This window comes from Zootoca vivipara, chromosome 9 (assembly GCF_965207765.1).
Source record: "Zootoca vivipara chromosome 9, rZooViv2.hap1.1, whole genome shotgun sequence".
NCBI classification, from domain to species: Eukaryota; Metazoa; Chordata; class Lepidosauria; order Squamata; family Lacertidae; genus Zootoca; species Zootoca vivipara.
The window spans coordinates 50,890,784-50,912,731 of NC_142592.1; the positions used below are offsets into that span (position 1 = coordinate 50,890,784).

The 21,948-nt window shown below is 43.1% G+C and overlaps 1 protein-coding gene across 2 annotated transcripts in view; it reads right to left on the reverse strand.

Moving 5' to 3' along the window:
- The window catches only part of BRAF (B-Raf proto-oncogene, serine/threonine kinase), a 50,161-nt gene that overhangs the window by 1,363 nt on the left and 26,850 nt on the right, over positions 1–21,948 (reverse strand). The window contains exons 9-19 of one of the 2 annotated variants that reach the window (XM_035126517.3): positions 20,565–20,601; positions 17,806–17,925; positions 13,485–13,621; positions 12,510–12,627; positions 11,932–12,016; positions 10,276–10,452; positions 8,034–8,080; positions 7,161–7,279; positions 6,453–6,584; positions 4,769–4,903; positions 2,182–2,335 (exon numbers count right to left, since the gene is read on the reverse strand). In XM_035126517.3, coding sequence (XP_034982408.3) covers positions 2,182–2,335; positions 4,769–4,903; positions 6,453–6,584; positions 7,161–7,279; positions 8,034–8,080; positions 10,276–10,452; positions 11,932–12,016; positions 12,510–12,627; positions 13,485–13,621; positions 17,806–17,925; positions 20,565–20,601 — 1,261 coding nt within the window. The remainder of the gene's footprint in view (positions 1–2,181; positions 2,336–4,768; positions 4,904–6,452; positions 6,585–7,160; positions 7,280–8,033; positions 8,081–10,275; positions 10,453–11,931; positions 12,017–12,509; positions 12,628–13,484; positions 13,622–17,805; positions 17,926–20,564; positions 20,602–21,948) is intronic. The other variant, XM_035126518.3, reaches the window with a different exon arrangement.

The window sequence follows — 21,948 nt, forward strand, 5'->3', positions numbered from 1 at the left end:
TTTGCTCAGTCTTCCTCACCCCCAAGCTATGCAAAGCATAAAGAGGGGAAAAAATCCTAAGGCCATTTTAAGACTTGTTAGAATTCAGAGTCATCTTGGTCTCAGGTTCAAAACTTTTGAAAGTTTAAATTTAAGGTAGTGGTGGTGGTAGATAATCAGGACAGTAGTATCCTGAAATTCTGTGAGCTAGCTGAAAAACAAATGCTTAGAATTATTTAGTTCTCTGATTCTCTCAAGAGAGAACCTCCACGGAGCCACTATGCAGAAGCAACATAACCTAGTAAGGTGCCCGTCAAAACTTTCTGCCCTGTCCTGGATGCAAAACCAGCAAGTGCTCACAAGGCAGCTTGCTGGAGTATAAAGGCAGCCACTGCTGGGCAATGATCAAGGGCAAGGGAACCTGATACCCACAAACCAGGAAATGTCACAAAGAGGAGACCTGCAAGCTGCCGCCTTCATGTCGTGCAGGCGTGTGACCGATGATGGACTATCAGACACAAGCCTTGGCTTCAACAGTTCACACTGGACACTGCAGGTCGCTTCAGATAAGTCATGGGCAATCATAGTGCTGAGGCAGCAGCCCCCACACCTCTGCTGCCAAGTCACATACTTCTGCTACCTACAGCCATTTCAGGAAATTTAAATGGTGACCACTCAACTCCGTCAGCTGCGTACTGGCTTGTAGGGGAATTTCCCTACTTCCATAGGTCTGACAACAAAGTATAGCAAGAACACTCATGAAAACTTCTTCTAATCACCCGCAACTTGTCTGAGACACCAACCATGCTGAGCAGTTTACAATTGATCAGGAATCACAAAGCAAGCAAGATCATTGTCGCCTAAACAGAAAAAAAGCTTGACACATAGATACTGATGAAGGTTATTACTGAAATACTTGTCACCCGAGGTGAATGTAGCACGAAGCAGGTTTATCTGTTTAAGGTAGGTACTCCCAATGTGGAAAAAAGGAAGGTTGGGAATGTAAAAAGTCCTTGACTTCAGGGTCCTTGACTTCCACATTACCTTACTGGAGATCTAATCGGACAAATTCTATACACAAGCATAAAACGTTTTCTCCACATAAAGGAGAACTGAGTAGAAACATCGACTCGTGTAAAGCTGAGCATTAGCAGCAAGCCACTGACTTTGTAAGAGAGCTGGTGGCGAAATTTTCTTTTCCCACCTTTAAACAACTTTTAAAGTTTACTACTCTGCTTTTACGAGGCCATTTCCTCCTATTATGAGCACCACTGCTTTAAAGCATGGCCACACAGACAAAAAGCAATATTCACTTTTTTAAAAAATGTCCCTTCTAACCTGTTAAAAGTTGAGCAATGCTTATTAACATGCCTGAAGCAGACCGGCGCAAAGGCATGGGTCCAGCAATGATTTTAAACAGCTGCAAAGGGGTGTTAAGCAAGAGCTGTGCCAGAACAGAGGCAGTAAGAAAGGACAAAAACAAACAAAGCCAAGAATAAAATGAAACAAAAACACAAAGAGACTTTCAATTCCAAGTAAGCAACAATTTTCAACAAGCAGTAAGTCCTACCAAAGCCTTTTATGTTCTGTTCACCTTTGCTCACTGAAACGAGGGTGGGTGCAGTTGGCCTTTTAAATCCAAGTTCATACTTGCCTTACTTTTGCCCACTGTCAGCAACGCTGCTGACTTGAGAAGCTAACATGGTTGCTACCACATGACACTGACTGAAGGGACAAAACAGGCAGCTTAAAACGCAAACATAAACCTCTACCAGCTACCTGTGCAGCAGAGATGGCAAAAGAAAATAAGGAAATTTGACCTACAATCCAAACATAAATGGAGATGCGTGTGTGTGTGTGTGTGTGTGTGTGTGAGAGAGAGAGAGAGAGAGAGAGAGAGAGAGAGAGAGAGAGAGAGAGCGCTAGCTAGCTAGCTTTCAACGACCTTTTCCCTTTTCTACTGAGCAGCTTTTCATGGTTGGCAATTGCCAGGCCATCCATCGCCAGCAACAGATGCCCTGCTGGGAATATATACATGATTGAGTTTAAAAGGTAAGTTCTTTTTCAGTCAGTATACCTTCCCCCAAAACAAAGCAAACCAGCTCACTGGAAGGTGAAACATATACACACATGAAGGGAGGCGGGGGGCACACTAAACACGCAGGCACATGCTTTCAACTTTTCAGATTACAGAAAACCCACCGTATCCCCCTGCCTGGATGGGTGTTTTTGGAGAAGCGCAAGCATACAGACTAAAATCCTCTGTCTGGAAACCAGCCCGGTTCAAGGAGGGCTCAGATGCACTGCGGTGAATTTTTGGCAACGACCGGGCCAGGAGCTCAATAGAGGCGAGGATCTGAAAACAAAGAGAGAAAAGAGAGAGTAGGTGTTGCAGAGTGAAGACAACAGAGCAGTTCCAAACTGGAACAAATTAATTCTCAACGAATTATGATTCTGTCAATTCTGAGAAGGGCTGTCGCTGTGTAGTAGAATGCCTGTTTTGCATGCAGGTTCCATCCCTTGTGTCTCCAGGTGGGGCTGAGAAATAATTCTGTCTGGAACCACAGAGAGCTGCTGCCAGGGTTGGCAAGAGTGGGTTAGATGAAACAATGGTCTGACTTAGTATGAGATTGCTTCCTACGTACCTATGCAAGGTTCACTGAGAAACCTAGTAAAACAGAGAAGAAACTGCCCTTCAGGACTTAAAGCTGCCCCTCCTACGAAGATGGCAGTGCCACTGCTTGCTTTGGCACTCTCTGTTTAAGAGGCAATGCTGGAATTAAAGGCTTTAGAAATGTCTTGCTGCTTTAAGCACTACTAGAAAGCAAAACAGGAACACTGCCATTTAAGCACTGAAATGATGGTGCTGAAGTAAATTCTTAAGAGCACTGATGCTGCAATTGCTCATCATGTTTTGTACCAGCCCCTGTCCAATCTTCTCAGAAAGGTTGACAGCATGGTAGATGGGCAGTGCTCTCTATTGGGATTATACAATCTCCCTGTTTACTGGTCTTCGGCCAGCAGGTTGTGATCCACCTGAGTCATGTCCAGATTTCATGCGAGTTGTACCAGTTTAACACCATTAGCCCCACCATTTTGTTTTCCTTTGGAAAGGGATCGGGGAGAGGGGGGGGGGAGAAGTGCAGACACAATAGGTTAAAAAGGTAAAAGTTGGTCCCACAATGTAGATTAGGGTTAATGGTGAGTCTCAGATTGAAAAGGGGCTTTAGACTCTCGTCCTAGCGAACTGCTGGACTAAACGGACCCAGTGGGCCTTTATGCTGAAGCTCTACTGATTTCTTGTCATCGGAAGAGTTGGGCATCATTCAGTATTGATGATATGCACAATAGGGACTTCCCCAAACTGTTGTGTGTATTGATAAAATCATCTGAAGCTGCCTTGTGGAATGAAAAATCAAAACCAACAAAGGCGGTGGTGGTGAAGTGTTTTGCAGCAGGAAAACGGAACTTGCAGCTATTTCACAGACTATGTTGAAAAGACCCATGGTGCTAATACTTCCATGGAGACAGTCACATAGACAAAGAGAGGCAGAAACCAGTGCGTCTCTAGCAACAATTCTATTATTCCACATGCAGAGCAGGCTATTATTATGCGATTCCCAAGCCAGGTACATGCCAAAGGGCAAGTCATTCATTTTTTGCTCTAAAAGAAGATGCATTTCTGATAAAAAAAACTCATTTAGACTCCCTTAGAGCCAGTCTAAATGCAATATGAATTCTCTCCTCCCCATTTTATAGGAAAGGTAAAGGTAAAGCTATCACGATGAGGGCTGAGCACGATTTGAGCGTGGATGAAGAAGGACCTTTAATAAAGCAATGTAGTGCTGCCTTTTAAAAATTACTCTTTGCAGCTGGAAAACATGTCACTTGCTGCAGCAGTACCGGTGGGTTTTCCATTTATTTTGGCAGCGGGAGCTCTCTGCTTCGCCTGCCACTACAATGACCCTGAATGATGCTTGCAACCTTAGCATCACCCAGTGCCATTGCACTGCTAACATCTTCCAAGCTGTTCAGGACAGAGATGGGGCGACCAGAGCAAAGAAGGCCTCCTTCCACTGTCACCCCTAAGAATTTTTGGAAGCAATTACCCTGTGAGGAAGAACGACAGGACTGTCTGCTATGGGGGTTTTGGCACTGGGACCCATGCCTGCTGCAGAAGGAATGACAAGAAGCCAGCAGACTCCAGTTATGCCTACAAGGCCTCACACTGTGAGGTCAACAACTTCTGGCTGCATTGCAGACACTTCTGGGAAGGCCAGGTCACCAGACCTCAGGGCCCTGCCAAGGCCTGTCTTTGAATGGTGAACAACCTACTTCCATGCAGCTGGTTATTATAGCTATTGTAACACTAAGTTTGCTTGTTTTCCTCTTTCCTTCCCATCCCCTTTTTCCTTTTGTGTTGTGCCTTGTAAGCCCAAGGGCAGGGACTCTGCTGTCTTTATTGATGTGAAAGCTGGTCCCAGAGTGAGGAATAAATATTTTAAATAAATAAGGCTTCTGTAGAACAGCCAGCTCTTCATTTTTACAGTGAGAAGAGAAAAGCAGCAGCACTGTAGCCACAGGAAACATCCCATCCTGGGCCATGAAACTACCCAAACAATTTCATCCTCCACCCCCCAAAAGCATAAGAATTGGCCTTGTGCCCTCGGATGCCGTGAATTGCACTGGGGAGGTCATTTTGGCATAGTCCTTTCAGCTGGTGCTTGCTGACCCTAGCAAGGCAATTTGTCCAATTTGAATGTAGTCAAATATTAGGAATATTTCTTACCTGTGGGAAGAGGGGTCGTTCATCCCTTTTCTTTTTCAAGCATTCTGCCATTAGCCTCTTCATTGCTTTGGGACAGTTACTTCGCACTTTGCTGAGATCTGGAGAGAGGTATCCTCGCCCCACCATAAAAATGATCTTTGTTTGCAGCAGGGAGGAAAAGAAGAGTGGGAATGAGAAGGTTCCAGCAAACAGCTACTTTCTACATTAAACTGGGCAAGGGGGAAGCGTTAATGTATAATAATAATAATAATAATAATAATAATAATAACCCTGAACTCCAGGCTTGCACAGAACTTGTGATCTTTCAGTCCATGCTATATTTCAAAGGTTTTCTAAACCCAAATTTAAAATTCCTTTCACGCTGGAGGGTAACAGTAATTTCACAATAAGATGTGCAACATACTCATCAATGGTAGCTTGGTACCCAGTTATAGTCTGACTGGAATGAATTAATATGAATACATACACTCAGATATGCATACATATCTGTAATGTGGCATCAATATTGAATAAATTATGCTGCCTGCTAGACAACCCAAAAGTAGACACTAAATTGACCTATCTCCTGCCCCCTTTCAGGTAAAGTGAAGGTTAAGTACTAGACTTGTCACTAAATATCTAAGATAGTGCAACTCAATTTTAATATTCATTCTGTACAAGCTGTCTGCCAGCCCACTGGATATTGTCAAAATGCAAGAAATAGCCAGTCACCCTGTTCTGCAGGGATAACCAGGACCCAAAGATCTACTTTAGGTATGTCCATGTGGTTGAGCACAGCCAGTGGGATTTCTTAATCTTACTTAAAGAGAAGACTATGTGCCACAACACAAGATGAGTCTCAAAGCCCTCTGTTCCAAAAACCATGGAGGTTGTTAGTTAAAAAAAAACCAAGCCCAAAGACCCTCAGCCCTAAGTTATTTGTGTTATTCTTTGAATCTTGACCATAACGTTGCTCACTTGCCGGAAGTTCAGTGTAAAGTGATACACAATTGTGCAGAACAAGATCTCATAGAATCATAGAGACCACAAGGGACATCCAGTCCAACCCCCTGCCAAGCAGGAAACACCATCAAAGCATTCCTCTCATCAGAGAGGGCAAAAATATCCCAAATATTGAAGTACTTAAGGATGTGGTATGGATCAAAGAAAAACAAATCAGGTACTTGGCATTTCATCCTCTGGGTTTCTTACCAGAACACTTCACTCATTTTACCTGATGCCAAAGTTGTATTTTTTCTTGCAGTCATCTCGCACCTTATCTCTGAGGAATTCAGGTCAATATACATTGTGTGTGTGTGTGTGTGTGTGTGTGTGTGTGTGTGTGTGTGTGATCCCATTGAATCCCCAAAAACCTGGGAGGTTGGCTATGCTGACAATGTATGACTTGTCCAAGCTGACATGGCCCATGTCTCTCTGGTCAAAGCCCAATACTATCAAATGCAAAACACTGACTCTTAAGTGAGGGCCTAGTGGAAGACAGCACAAGTCTATGTCCTCAACACTTCCTGCATTTTTCTACTTCCTGATATATGACCTTTTAAAATTATCTACTTAAAGCAGGAAAAAAGACGCTTATGACAAAAGCCATTTTAACCGCTCATCAATTATTTCAGACAATGACACATGATGGGAATGTGAAAGCACCAACAAAATTCAAGCTTCCCCAAAGCCGTGAATGCCTTACCTGGTCCCTGTTGTTGATGTTAGAATATGGTAACTGCCCAGTCATCAGCTCATAAAGAACAATCCCAAATGCATACACATCTGACTGAAAGCTATATGGGTTTTTATCTTGCATCCTAATTACCTCTGGAGCCTGTGATGTAGAAGAGAAGAAAACTGCTTTATTCTGTTGCATTGAAAAGCTATTTTCTTATGTCTTACGTCACCAACCCGGGAGACTCCATTTCTTGAAAGGGAGACATAAAAGCCTTTAATGGATGTGAGACGTCTATAATTCTCACATATTTAGCCTACTCATTTGGCACTCATTAATACAAATTAATCCATCATTTCCCCAGGTACGCAGGTAATAAACTGCTTTAAGGAGAGTTATTATCACTTTTCAGTGATTGTAACAGGGAAATCTACCGGGCTAACATTTTGTATGAACACAGAGTTGATTGTAAAATAGAGCCTCCTATTGGATAAAGTACGGCAAGGCATCTGTGTGCTGGGATTTAACCTCCAGAAAGAGGAGAAAGGAGAACTCCCTTGCAATACCATACAAAAAACAGAAGGTTCCATGTGCAGCGGAGAGCAGTCCTCTATTACGGTGCCTTATAAATGTTGCTATCCCTATCCTAGAGACACAATGAAATCTACAACAGGAGATGGCGTCAACTATTGGGTGGATCAAAAAATAGTTCACAGAATACCCCCCTTTATTTACCATCCATAGAATTGATCCAGACAACTGTTCAAACTGATGGGACCCGCTCCATCGTGATTTCACTGTTGCTAGACCAAAGTCACCTATTTTTACCGTGAGGTCTTCATGAAGAAATATATCTGAACAGAGGATGTAAAGGAAAAAGGGGAGAAAGAGGCAATCCTAATTTCCCATCAGAGCACATATTGTGGCCATTCAACTACTACAAAAGCCCAGATCATCAGCCTGCATTATTATCTAATCGCTACCAATAGATTCTAAGCTGAAATTTGAACAGTGCTCCTGTTATCTAATACTGTAGTAAGCACAATAAACAAACTAAGGAAGAGGGTTGACTATATGGGGGTCCTGAAAATCTGAAAAGGCTAGTGGGAGTTTCCGGCATGTCAAATGTTGGTTTGAGAGGAAGCCAGCACAGTGCTTCCATGGTGTCACATAATAAAATACATCACTTGTGTGCATGATACATCTTCAATCAAGACTTGATTTGTTTTTGGCTTGATGTCATCATGCAACAAAGAAAATATCACCCTGATTTAGCAAAGGAGAACCATGTGCACATTGCCTGCTGGACTAGTAATTAAAAGGATAAACTAAAATATGAATCAGAATGCAGATATGGATTTATTCACACTTCACATTTTCAGTAAGATACGAATTTGGATGTACGTCCTCACTTCTGCTCTACTGCTACTAGTTAGGCATGAACCCTTCAAAAAGCCTTGAGTGGGACAACTACCTTGCCCACAGATCATCTGCTGATCTCACCTAACCATGCTTCTTCCTCTCATGTTTTCAGAACAGATACTCACTTTAGGGATGTGGGAAGGGGAGGAAGAACAATAAAGGCCAGGTCTCTTAGGAAAAGGATACTATTACTCTTGAGGTCTCTGTGGATGATTGACTTGGCATGCAAGTAACTGGAAAGCAAGAAAATATTAGATAGAAAGTTGACCTTATATTTCTGCTTATCAAGAGCCTGCTGAATGATCTCAAAGATGACACAAACATATGGCAAAAGTTGTATAGTGTCTAAGCCATTTGTTTATTTACTGCATCTGTCTCCCATTCTTCCTTCAAGGAGCCAGCTTGCTATGTCAGCTTGCACCTATCAGCACCTGCAACACCCCAGCTTTTTAAGACAACTGAGTAGCAAACCTACATACACTTGCCATCCACAAATCTGCAGCTATTTCTGCCCACTCCCCTTTGGGAAGAAAAGTCTGGAGCTTACTTTGCCAGGGCCCAAACACCTCCAAATCTCTCTAACACACTGGTTCCCCAGGGGGTCCGTGGCCCCATCCCTTGTGTGTCCCCCCAACTAAATATTTGTTATTTTTGCATGATATTAATCTGTTTTCAGTAGACCTAAAATCCTTTGCTTATTAGGGAGTACCCCACAATTTGTTCAAAAAATTGCTTTGCCGAGGTAACTATCATAGAGTTATCAAAATTTTCAGAAGTAGGGGGCCTGCGGCTTGGCTTTTGAAAAAAGAATTAATTAGCTAATTGGGAACCACTGCTCTAATATATTGTAAATTTCATTTTAATAGTGGATTTTCAGTCCAATCTGTTTTTGGGTGCCAATCCTGGCTGAAAAGCAGGTAAAAATACAAAAACAAATTACTTGGCAGTAACAGGTAGGTAGCCGTGTTGGTCTTAGTCAAAACAAAATAAAAAAATTCCTTCAGTAGCACCTTAAAGACCAACTAAGTTTTTATTTTGGTATGAGCTTTCGTGTGCATGCACACTTCATCAGATACCAGTTGCATGGAAATTAATGCAATTCAAAGCAAGTAGACAAGCTTAGGATTGGGCGGCCAGAACATACCAGCTATAAGACAGCTTCATATTTATTAGCCTAAGTGACATTTATGGTTCCATCATATTCCACCCCTCTAGTATCATGAGGCACTGCTGCCAATTTCTCCACACCCACTTGAAATGTTTTAGGAGAAAAGGGAAGATGAGAAATCATTCTCCTTTATATCAGAACATTGTAGAGCAACACAAATCACACACTCATTGTTCCTGTTACTGGGAAGACTGTTAAAACATGCTGGTATTACATGAATGCCAATCTGCAGTAAGGCTTGACTTGGGGAAGAGGGCATATCACAGCAGGCCATATGCATGCTGGAGGAAGCCTGAAGGCAATGCAGCTCAGTTACTTGTTTCTATGCAGATATGCCAGGAAGCAGCAATAGAAAAAAATGTGAGCTTCCATCTAAGCCCTTCCAGCTTAGCCCTTCTGTGTTATCAGGGATGGGAATTAAAATGTTAAACCTATTCATTTCCCCCCTCTTGCAGAAAAGCAGTGCTTTGGGTATAAACTCCCTTAGCACCATACGTTAAGAACAAATACAGTTATATTTAAAATGTCTTGGTAAAGAGCTTCTCTCCTGTGATAGCCACCCAAATATAGCTACTGATCGGTCTTTACAGCTGTTAGTGTTTTATGACAAGAAGCCAGATGGCTTGGTTGGTGTCAGCCACTGTAAAACATCACGCTCTAATGTTAGGTGGAGGAAAAATGTAGGAGATTTTATTCTAGCTGTCTTCAGTAAAAAGTAAAAATGATCAAAATCTTTAAATAATGTGCTAAGTTTGAACAAAAGACTAGTAAGGAAAAAATTGCTTGCCAGAGGGGAAAAAAGCCCACTTAGAAATAGTATTGGAGTTGTATAAAACACTTCAAAGTGAGACCTCAATTTTAAGCAAACACTCGACATAATATTGGAGAGATTTTAAACACTACCAAACAATAATCACTGTCAAGTCATATTAAAAAGAAGGGACTTCATGTCAATTTCCAAGTGTCTATGCCACCAGACAAAGTATCTGGAAGAATTTACGAGAATGCCTCCCCACTGATTCTATGATGCTGCCAAATTAACCTCATGTGTTAGGGATGGGGAACCTGCAACTCTCCAGATGCTGATAGTTACAACTCCCATCATCACTGACCACTGGCCATTCTGGCTGAGGCTGATGGGAGCTGTAGTCCAACAATGTCTGGAGGGCCACAGGTTGTCTATCCCTGCCACACGCACTGGCAAGCTCAGTGTGTGGAGAACTCTCTTTTCCCTCCCTCCCTCCTAATGAGTATACTTACTCCATTCCTTGTGCTGTCTGCCGTGCAATATCTATCAGCTTGATCATCTCAAATTTGGTCTCAATGATGTGTAGATGGTGGTAAAGACTGGAGCCTTCACACCACTGCGTAACTATAGCCAACTGCGGCTTTGTTGAATAACCCATGAAAAGCAATATATTCACGTGTCTTGTTTTCCTGTGGAAAGAAAGGAGTGCTTAAAATCACCGAAAACACTTTTGATGGGTTGGAAGGCTCTAACAATGAATGCCCTGATATATGATGAATCCTGTTGGATTGACCAAAGTCCATCTAGTGAAGATTCCATATGGACATCGTGGCTGAAATTGTCGAATCCCCTTTAAAGCCATCTAAAGCTAGTGACCACTGCCACATTCTGTAGCAACTATTTCATTAAATGCATTATATATTCTGTAAGCCACCCAGAGTGGCTGGGGAAACCCAACCAGATGGGCAGGGTATAAATGATAAAATTGTTGTAGCTGCTGTTTCGCATCATGGGTTGCATTCAACGGTGGTTAAGCCTTAGTGCCCTGCAGATGTTGTTACACTCCAACTCCCATCTGCCCTCAGCTGTACAGCCAAATGACCAAGGATGATGGCCATCCTCTTTAGAGGACCTCAGCTTACCTATCCCTGCCACTACGCACTCAGGTTGGGGTACGCAACTATCACCTACCCACCTACCGCAGCCCTCTGCCCAATATCCTGTTCTGATATGGAAGGTATTCTAAACCTTGAGAACAGGTTTTCAGGGAGCAAGGGAGATGCTCCCCCTCCCCCGACTTGGGCAAGCAGAAGTGCTTTCCGCAAAGGCAAAGGCAAAACTGGATACAACCCCGTATGAAATAATTGCTGTCTGTACAGATTCTCCTGCCAATCAATTTAATTGAATGGCCTGAAGTCTGAAAGATGGAGTAAAACTTCTATCTACTGTGACAGACACTTTGAAGAATTAGCACAGATTGTGCCTAGAAGACACTGGGAACCTGCAATGTTACAGGGCATTCTTGCCACATGACAGGAATGCTTCAGCTCGGAGTTTCAGTTAGCCACAACCTCTTCTGGGACCCACCGTGTCACCTTTTCTCTCCCTGCCCTGGGATTTGCTGCTGTTCTTTTCTACTGACACCTAGCATTCTTTGGGCTCCCAAGCAGACTCAGTGCTCATCCGGCTATTCTTTATTTATTTTTTTGGGGGGGAGTGCCCCTATAGATTTTTTTAAAAAATGATTTTTGTACTCGGGCTTCTCCCAAGCATGTCAATACCTCCCTCTTGTTTCATTTTGGGTATGTAGTTCTTGGCATTCAGCACATGAATTTACTATGATAGGGAGCAATGGGGGCAAGGTCAGCAAGCAGAGCAGAGCCAGGAAAACAAGGATCCATGAAGACTGAGAAGGAAGTGCAGGAAATATTTGCTTTCTCTCTCATGGTAACATGGATCGACAATACAGAAGCATCCAATATTCCCTCACTGTATGGGCATGAAGACATGTTTATAATGGATAACACAGGACCAGAAAATATCAGGAAAACACAAACTGCCTTTCAGCAGAAGGACTGGGAGGAGCACAGTGTTCTGAACAAATGGCTCAAGCTCACTGGCTTCTCAAGGGAAGTCAAGCCATCAAACTGCAACTAACACAACCTTACCTGAGCACTCCTACTTCATTTTTAAAGGCTTGTAACTGCTGAGGGGTGGGGGCTGTAACATTCAACATTTTCACTGCAACATCACCTGAAAAAGCAATTTTAAAGAATATCAGCTGTATAATATGCACTGCTCAATTTTTCTTTTTAAAAAGCAAAACTCTGATATTGATATGTGGTGTTCTAGGTGCAAAATGTGGCTTTTCTTCCTTTTGATTACTATTGTCACGCCGTTTCACAAACTGCTTTTGGATGCCTGAGCCCTCCTTTTCGAAAGGGATCTGCTATGCAGCGTAGAACACTGCTGTTCAAAAAAACCCCACAGGACTAAAGCTCCCCTGGGTGCATAGAATCGGCTGCACAGGATTTGGACCCCAACTACTGCATTTTCTTTCAAAAGACATTCTTCTCACTCTAGCACACAAACTTGGGAGAGCTTTTACAGAGACGACGAAGAGTAGGAGACCTCAAAGTCTTTAACAAAACTGAGATTGGCTTAATCTGCTAAGGTTTTGGTGTCACACGCTTTAAAATAGAAAACAAATCAACTCAAAAAATGATTTGGTGCAGGAATTACATACCATGCCACTTTCCCTTATAGACTGTTCCAAATGACCCAGACCCTATCCTTTGTCCAACTGTGATCTGGCCATCTGGTATTTCCCAATCATCACTTGAGTCTCGCCGACCAAGAGTTTTCTGCAAGAAAAGCAACCTTAGTAATACATCCATATGTTTTCCTAACGCAGAAAGCCTTACAACTACTGTCAGGGGGACTCCCTACAGGGAGCCTCCCCCCATCATCCTGACCAGCACTTTGCCCAGCGACAGCGCTAGCAGCGGGATGGAGGAGGGAAGGCTCAACGAGGCATCAGAGCCCTGGCAATGCTCTGGGGAACAGACGGTGGAGGAAGGGCTCAGCGAGGCATCAGAGCCCCTGCACCACTCTGGCCAACAAGTGGAGGAGGGACGGCTCAGGGAGGCGTCGGAGCCCAGGCATGGCTCCAGCCGGCAAAGGGAAGAAGGGGCACCGCTCCTTCTGGCGCCCAAATTGAAGCGTGCACCCAAACGTAAGGCTAAGGGGCGGCGTTTCGGGGGTGCCCAGGTTATTATGCTGGCCCTGAAGCAGACGGGGGCCATTGCTGGATTCTGAGAGTGACTAGGAGGTCATGCTTTCTGCTATCTGTGCACTGTAAATAGTATGCACAATAAAACCCATAAAGACACAATGGACTGGAGCGTCTTTACTCGGGAGTAGCTGCAACAACTCCCTGACAACAACACTGGTGTTTCGTATTTTGTTTTTGCTAACCATAAGTAGTTATAACCCATAGTTTGCAGCCATAATGCATAATGCTACACTAAGTTTACCTCTGCAAATGAAGGGGGTGGGTGGAATTGGCATATAGGAGGAGGGGGAGGAATAAGTGCCCAAGGGTTTGGGGCACTCCTGATTTTCTAACCACAGCTAGAAGTTTGGGCAGCACAACATCTACACTGAATCTCTAACGTGGTAAAGCCTGGTTGCCAATTCAATAAACCAACTTTGGACTTACCATTCTGCTCCGGTCTTCTGAAGAGGAGGAAGACTTCCTCTCTCGCTGAGGCCCCGGGGATTTCTGCAACGCTTTCACGCTGGTGAGGGACCCAGGTAAGGAGGCAGGTGGCGTGGCAGACAAACCCGTGGTTGAGCCTGTATTTGAGATTAAAAGTCAAAAGTACTTCTGGATTTCTAAAGACATAAACATTCCTTGCTAGACTTGTTTCACACAACAGTTAAGTGCAGAAATTGCAGTTAAGATGCAATATTTCCAAACATAAAAGGCATTTAAAAGTAAGAGGTAAGACTTACAAAACAAGTGCACTTAACACACATTTTCAGGTTGCAGTCCTAGCACACTGAATTCAGTTTTAAAAAATCTGCTGATTTCTGTGGGATTGTGCCTTTAATTCACAAAAGAGGAAAGATCAAGCTTGTTCAACAGCAATCACTGCAAACTGCCCAATTGCAATTAGTTGCTTAATTATTGGACCAGCTCACAAATTACATTAAGCCATAGTTTAAAACAGACTTTGGTGCACTATGAGTGAGCAACATGCTGCTCTATGCTCACAAGTTCCCCCAGAGCACCTCCCTGCTCCTGCCACTCCAAAGATGAAACAATCCAGAGTCCGACCAGCTATATTGTCTGAACGCTGATTTGTGACTGGTTTTCTGCAAACAAACAAACCACAAGTCGTAAGTGAAGAACAAGCCTCAATTACAGCTTGTGGTTTGTCTGGAGGAGACAAAGCATGAACCTGGGTTTTGACACTTGGACAAGCCAGACTCTAGCTTATTTGGTCCATGGAGCAGAATCAGGAGTGGGAAAGGAGCGCCAGGGGAACTTTTGAGCAATGTGGACCTGCGTGTTGCTCATTCACATTACACTATGAATTTAAACTAATGTGACAGGGCATCTAAAATGAGTGCAAAAGGAGTTAAAGGGTGTAAAGATTTCAGGCCCACGTTAATCAAAGAACCTGAAGCACATTTTAGATTTTTCTGGGCTGCACCCATCCTTTCTTTAAGCAGGCAAGATGTGAAGTGAAACCGTTTTTGTGAACTCAGTTTGCCTCTTTTTAAGAGAAACTTCAGACTATTTTATATTTTGTTTAATTCTGCTGGCTTTCCTGACTTGCTACCACTAACCCTGTAACAGCCTTCCCCAAACTGGTGCCCTCCAGGTGTTTTCGGCTGTGCTGATGAAAGTTGTGATCCCAAGCACTTGGAGGACACTAGATTAGCAAAGGCTGCCCTAGGAGAATCTGAATACAGTTGGGCATGAAACCAACTTCCCCCACCCCACATGCTACATAGCAAACAGCTCTTGAAGCTGAAGGGATATTCATGTAAAGAGAAGAACACAAGAGCCACAAACAGGCCCAAATCTACGCAGCTTTACGATGCCACCTAAAAGGGAACTAATTCAAGCGGCTGAAGCATATCTTATAACTGGGGAAAAGATGTTACTGGCCTGGGCACAAAAGCAAAGAAGCCACACACAGCTGGATTTTGTGCTGAAGGCTCTATGAGGCTTCAGGGATTCTGAGTCCTACAATAACAGTGTGTGTGGGGGGGGGTGTGTGTCATGGTTTGTTCTGCTGCTGGGCTTGTGAAGGAGCTATCACAAAAGTAGTATCCAAGCAGAATATGCATTCTGCTCTACTATCTCATTTACCTTAAGCAGCACCTCACCCTAAAAGCATTAAATAGGAGTATTATTTACAGAGCACTACTTGTTGGCACTACAAAAAGAAAAATGCAGTTTGGATATTGGAATATCAGAAGCTCAGATTTGGAGGAGTAAAATCCACGACAGTAATATTTAAGTTTACAACTGTTTTCTTTTCCCAAAAGAACAATTCTGAATGCAATCTTATGCCTATTTGCTTTAGAAGTAGGTCTCACTGTGTTCAAAGGGGCTTTACTCCTCACAAGTGCATTTACGACTGCTGCCTTAGCAGACTAAAGGCTTCTCATATTTCCTGCATCCTGTAATGGGTTGGGGGACCTTACAGCTTTGCCCCTAGACACACAATTTTTCTCAGTGAGGGCTCTCATTGTGCTGATGGTTTCAGCTATAACAATGGTTTCAGCTATATGGTCTTCTATCCAATTTACTCTCTCCCGCCTTCTGTGACGCTTCCTTACAGATGTTCCACTGCTGGCTCAGAGTGAATAATGAAGCCCAGATTTCTGCATTGAGGCCCTTAATTCCTCTCCTCTGCAGCATCTTTTGGTTTGTCCTCCCAGTCTACATGTAACAGTGGTTACTTCTGCCTTTTCTGCATTTGTAGTATCCACCCTTTCCACTCATATGATGCCATTCACATGCCACAGTAATGTGACTCACAATTCGCTCCTCCCCTGGTGTGATCGGGATGAAAAAGCCATGAAGCCCGGGTTGTCATTTCTCCCAAACCCAGGATCATGGCGAACAAACCAGTGTCGCAAACCCAAGGTTTGTTTTTGGCTTCATGCTCATAGTTTGTGAGGGGTAGGTAAAGCATAGTAATCCTGATTTGGACATCATGCTAAACCAAGTTTTATGCCTTGCTGGTCCTGCTTGTGTCAGGGTAAGAGTGATTGGGCAGGATGCACTAGATTGCTGTTCTTCCACAGGGGATTAACCGGGATTTACCTAGCAGGGCCATATCTATTGGGATTTGAAAATTTGAAGAAAAATTTCAGTGTGGGGAAATGAACGTGTAAAATTACAATTGGAAATTTTTTTTTTTAATAAGCTGCTAACTTGGTCTGAAGTGTCATCTTGACACTTTCCAGGAGTGTTGGACTAAATTTCGAAAGACACAGGGCCATCAATACAATGCTAATCCTACAGCAGGAGGGGACTGCTCTTAGTCACTTTTTAGAAGTTATATTATCTCTACGGTCATAATTAAAACCTGAAACTTTTGAAAAAGCTGCACTCATTATCACAAAACATAAAACCATATTTAGAAAGTGTTCATTCTGATTTATCTGGTTAAACTACTTTATTATAAAAGCTACGAGGAAGATCCAATGTGGGTCATACTCACAAGTAAACTAAATGAAATCAATTGACTCCAATAGCAAGTTCATCAATTTCAACAGGCTTACTCCGAGTGTGACTTAGTTGGAGATCAATCTATACATTTTGGAAATTGTTTAACAAATGGGGGTGAACTGCCTGTTGCTTCAAAATGGAAGCATTCAAATTTGTGTATCGCTATTTTTGTATGCGTTTTACGGCTGTGCACTGCCACATCAGCATCATGCTTCAGTTTAACATCTGGGCCACAATCTAGTAGAGAGAGAAAAATATCACTAAGCATGCCCAGTTCTGTGCTAGATTGCAGCCCTGATGCTTTTGCTTAGCAGAATTTGTTTAGAGGCAGCCAAAGATCTGCAGACTTAAGTCGAAATGGAACTTGCTTGTGCTTTAGTGCACAAACCGAACCTGATTTCAACTGATGTCTGCAGAGTTCTGTAATATATTCCATTAGTATCCAGATTAGTCACAGCCCCAACATATCATCAGTGAGATAAATCATATACTAGAAGGTAATTAATTATATACTGAAGTGAGTTGTCAGCAGAATTGTTAGTACTTTGCAACAGTTCTCTGGAAGACAATATTAATTGAGGAGCTCTATCTCGAGCATTAAGTTGAAACTGACAAGTCAAGGAAATTAGGAATATCAGTCTCCTCCAAAATCCTGCAAAGCCTTAACATCAGACAGACAACAGAATAGTTCTGCTGGAACCCCAGGTCAACTTTTCTAGCAACCTTCGCTCTTGTGAATTTAAAAGCAGGCTGATCTGTAGCCAAGAAAAGGCTTAACCTGTTAATTTTGGCAGATGCACCTATTGTTAAAGGAGTACAGGAGTAGGCTAGGCTGTTTTCTTTGGGGTGGGTGAGGTCAGTTGGCAGCCTTTAATAGGGGAATCTCTTGGAGTGCAAAATAGTTTGTACAGATGTTAAGCGTTTGCAGGACCTCTCCTATCCTCATTTCCATTGCAACTCGGGACCCTTGCAACAAGCAACACTTTTTGAAAGGCAGCATGGAAAAAAAAAACATCGTCTCTACAATGTTCTATATCCAACGCAGAGTAATTTGTGAGTTTAATAAGGGTGAGTGAAAATGGGTGAAAAAGCACATTCAAAGCATTCCAGCCAGGCCAAGCCAAAACAAAAACAAATACAAACCCAAAAAACAAAAACAAAAAAGACAGTGTTTTGATAAACTCACACACTTACATACACACGCTGTGAGGGTGAGGCACAAACAGCATCTGTGGTTTTTATTTAGTTTGATTTGGGTGAAAACGAGAAAGAAGAGCCCAACTACCTCTGAACACTGGGCCAGGCTCAAAATCAAACACTATCTCACTGGGGACAGAATGGAGGAGGGGACTGGGAGTCCGGGATTGGTATTTCCGAAGGCAGCGCATCAGCTGGTTCATAGGGGCTGTTAGAGAGAAAGAGACGGGCAGGCAGAGACAGGAAGACAGACACACAGAAGAAATGAAAGTCATGGGACATAACTAAGGTGCTTTGACTCCTAGGCATAGATCGTTTATGACTTTGCAGGGGAGAACCCCATATTTCTACTTTTTTTGTTTTTTGTTTTAAAAAACACACCAAAAAACCAAAAACAAAACCCTGAACAGCATACTTTCAAATGGCAGGGAATTGCTACATATTCTCAGATGCCCAGCAGAGAGCTTATTGACCAGAGTTTTTAAAATGACACCATAGTACACAACATTTAAATGTTGGGACAAAATGGGCAAAACTGTTCAAAAGCCACAGCTACCTGGACATATACAATAGTCAAAACGGGCAGCAATGTAATTAACTGGTGGGGTTTGCAGTTTTAATTCACACCTCTGAACTCAAAATTGCAAAGTAGTAGCCAGCTTGTCAGATGGAACCAACAGAAGAAAGAAAGAAATCCTGGCTGAAACAAGGTTTGTCTTGAACACTGAAGTCGTAAATTGCACATGGGATAAAAAGAAAGGAAGGTGGCGGGGGTGGGAGCGTGGGACATAAAAGAAGCTATGGAAAGCGAGAAGGCCGGCTGATTAGGGACACATGCTCTCCTGCATTATATGGCAAAGCCCATACTGCGCACTCAGATGATGAAGAGCCAAGTCAAAGCCTTAACGAAGCCTGGCAGCCAGTTAGCAAATGGAGCTCTAACGGGTTTTGCAGCAGCACTGCCATAAGCATGTTTGTTACAAGGTGAGGAAAGGATATAAACGCACAGCGCTGGCTTTTACTCTCAAGAGTTGGACCCATTCATGAGAAGTCAATTCAAGGCTGCTTTACTTTTTTTACTGCATGGGAGCATCTTAGCCACCATACCTGTTGTCCTGGATGCATCCAGACTAATGAGGACGAGCGGCTAGATGTTTAGTTCTTTATTGGCACATCAGCTCCACTCCCTTTTAACTAGCTGCCTAGGCAAGCTCCCTCCACGGCCCAGTTGCAAGTGGCAGTGTGGCCCTGCCACCCCTGCTTTCTTCCACCCTTGTCTGATGGGGTGCACTTGCGCAAGCACCCAATAGCCCCTCCTCAAGGGCAGCTTTGTCACTTCAATCCCCTCCTTGAGCACGGAGACAGCAGAGGGGATTCCGAAGGCACAACTCTCTCTGGGGCCGTTGCTGGCTCTTCAGACTCCCAAGACCTCCTGCAGAACTTCCTCCGCCCTCCTATTCCCCTGTCTCTCTGTCTGCCCCATCTCTTCCCCCTCCCCTGGTTGCTGCCACACACGTGGCCCAGAACCCCAGAAATCACGGGCCGCTTACCCTGCATCTTCCTCCTCTGCCCAGTCCCTCAGACTCCTGCCCATCCCTGACATCCATCTTAAATTGGTACAAATATGAAATCGAGAACAAAATCAATCAATCTATAGGCAAAAGCATACCTTGTTCTCAGACAAGGCACATGTGTCATGGCAGAAGGCTTCCTCAACCCTGTCTCTCGCAACATAGGAGGGAATGCTTCCTTTAGGCTGTATTTGTAAGTATTGGTTTCAAAAAAATCTCTCTCTCTCTCTCTTATATATATATATATGAAACATTAAAGCCAGGTGCCCTGTTTATTGGGAGCTTGTTTTAAAAATATATCAAAATATGTGTACATCTGATGTATTCTACTACAGTCATACCTCGGTTTAAGTACGCTTTGGTTTGAGTACTTTCAGTTTGCTTTGGTTTGAGTACTTTCAGTTTAAGTACTCCGCGGACCTGCCTGGAACGGATCAATCCACTTTCCATTACTTTCAATGGGAAAGTTCGCTTCAGGTTAAGTACGCTTCAGGTTAAGTACGGACTTCCAGAACCAATTACACTCATACTTTGGGTTAAGTACGCTTCAGGTTGAGTACGCCGTCTGGAACGGATTAATCCACTTTCCATTACTTTCAATGGGAAAGTTTGCTTCAGGTTAAGTACGCTTCAGGTTGAATACAGACTTCCAGAACCTATTGTGTACTTAAACCGAGGTACCACTGTACCAAGAAAGTTATGCTAAGGATCTGTGGGTATTCTAGAAGTACCCTTTGCTTTCTCAACAGTCACACAGATCAAGCCTTCATGTTTCTGAATACCATGGGGATTTTTCTAGGATGCTCCCATGTTGTAAAATCAGAGAGGAACAGTGCTCGGTATTCTGCCCACAAATTGTGCTGGCTGACAGGCCCCTAGAGAGTCCTTGTTGTGTAGGTGTTCTGGTTGTATATCAAGATAGGTGGGTGGCACGCTTGGCCCTTTTAAGATAAAAGGAAGGTAAAGAAGGATAAATTTACTAAAGGTCAGTTACCTCCTACTATTACCACCCGATAACCCACTTTAGAAAACAAACAAACAAAAAACACTGGCTACCACTTTGCATGTTGTTCTCCCCTCCTCTTCGCCCACAATGGGAGTGAACCACTAAAACTTTTCATCAAACAAACTCAAAGGTCATGGGACAAGCAAGTGTAGCTAAATTTCACTGTTCTGTTTACATTTCTCTCTGTGTCTGTATTTTGCAAAAGAAGGTGGAACAAAGGGGAGGGGGCAAAGTAATGTATTTTTTATGCAAGAGAACAAAATCACTTACCTCCCTCTCCTCGCAACCCTTGATCTCTAATCAACTCCTACAAATTAAAAAAAAAGCTGTATGCATCTTATTAATGCATTACTTCAGTTGCTTGTCATAATTACGGTGATATAACACAAATATAAGAAATGTCAACTGACAACAGTTGCATAGATAAAGAATATGTTTCCTCCTGTCCAGAAAATGGTCACTTGCCTGCCAATACCTGCCCACGCATAGGGCCGTTTGAACTTTGCTGGGTATGGCAAGCTAAATGTATTAGCAAATAGGATCAAGAAGCAGCTGGGAGAATGATGCCAGAGTCATGTTCTGCTCTAACAGATAGTCTTAAAATGTTCTAAAAGAGCAAGGGAAAATGAAGAACGATGATCATCAATTAGCAGTGTTAAATAGGCAAGGCGTTAAGTTTATGGACCCACTTCCACTACGAACAAATAGCAAGCTTCTGAGTTAATACAGATTCATCAAGCAAAATAGAAGTGGCAACTAATTCTGTTTTGGGATGTCCTATAAGAATAGCATGAGGTAATATCAATGGATTGCAGGTGCCTGTACGCTCAGGGCTATATTCAACATCATGCCAGAGGATGTGATGGCCCTTCCTCTCCTCCCACTACCCCCCAAAGCAGATTTTGAGGATGTGTAAGGGGCTGCAGGTGGAAGGAGTGGAAAGGGAAGTCCATTGTGAAAGTGGATCACCATGGTTGGCTGTCATCCACTGTAATTTTTAGCTGCTGTGGACTGCACACACAAGATCTCACTACCTGCCTTGGACTTTGCATTAGACAAATTTAAATAATTAGGGACAAAACGTTCCAGTCAAAAATTTGTTCAGGCCATGTACATGCACACAGCATGTATTAGAACACATTAGAACACATTCACCTGTTCCATTTAGTAACAACCACCAAGCTGTAATCAAAGGGTGTGAAATAGTTGGAAATCACATAGTGTGAAATCACAGCGTAATTGTTTATTTTTACCCAATCACGGCAGCCAAGCTGGGAAAGGATTATTTTTTCTGTATTTATCCCTCCCCATTCTGAAGGCTCTGGGTGGGTAACAAACAATAGCGTCTCACCCATTTATGTAGTCATGGACACAGTCTGCCAGACTATCACAGGGTTGGCTGTCACTTAAATAGAATATGTGAACTTGTCCGTAACACCAATTGCTGATATTATACATGGGGACTGAAAACTCAGGCAGCATGATGTATTAAGATCCATCATTGTGTATGTGAGTTTGATCATCAGAGATAACACAATGCATGGCTCAGAATCTGCAGCCGCTTAACAAATATCCCTTTCCTTCTCCTCCAGACTTCAAGAATGGACACACACACACACACACACACACACACACACACACACACACGTCTTAA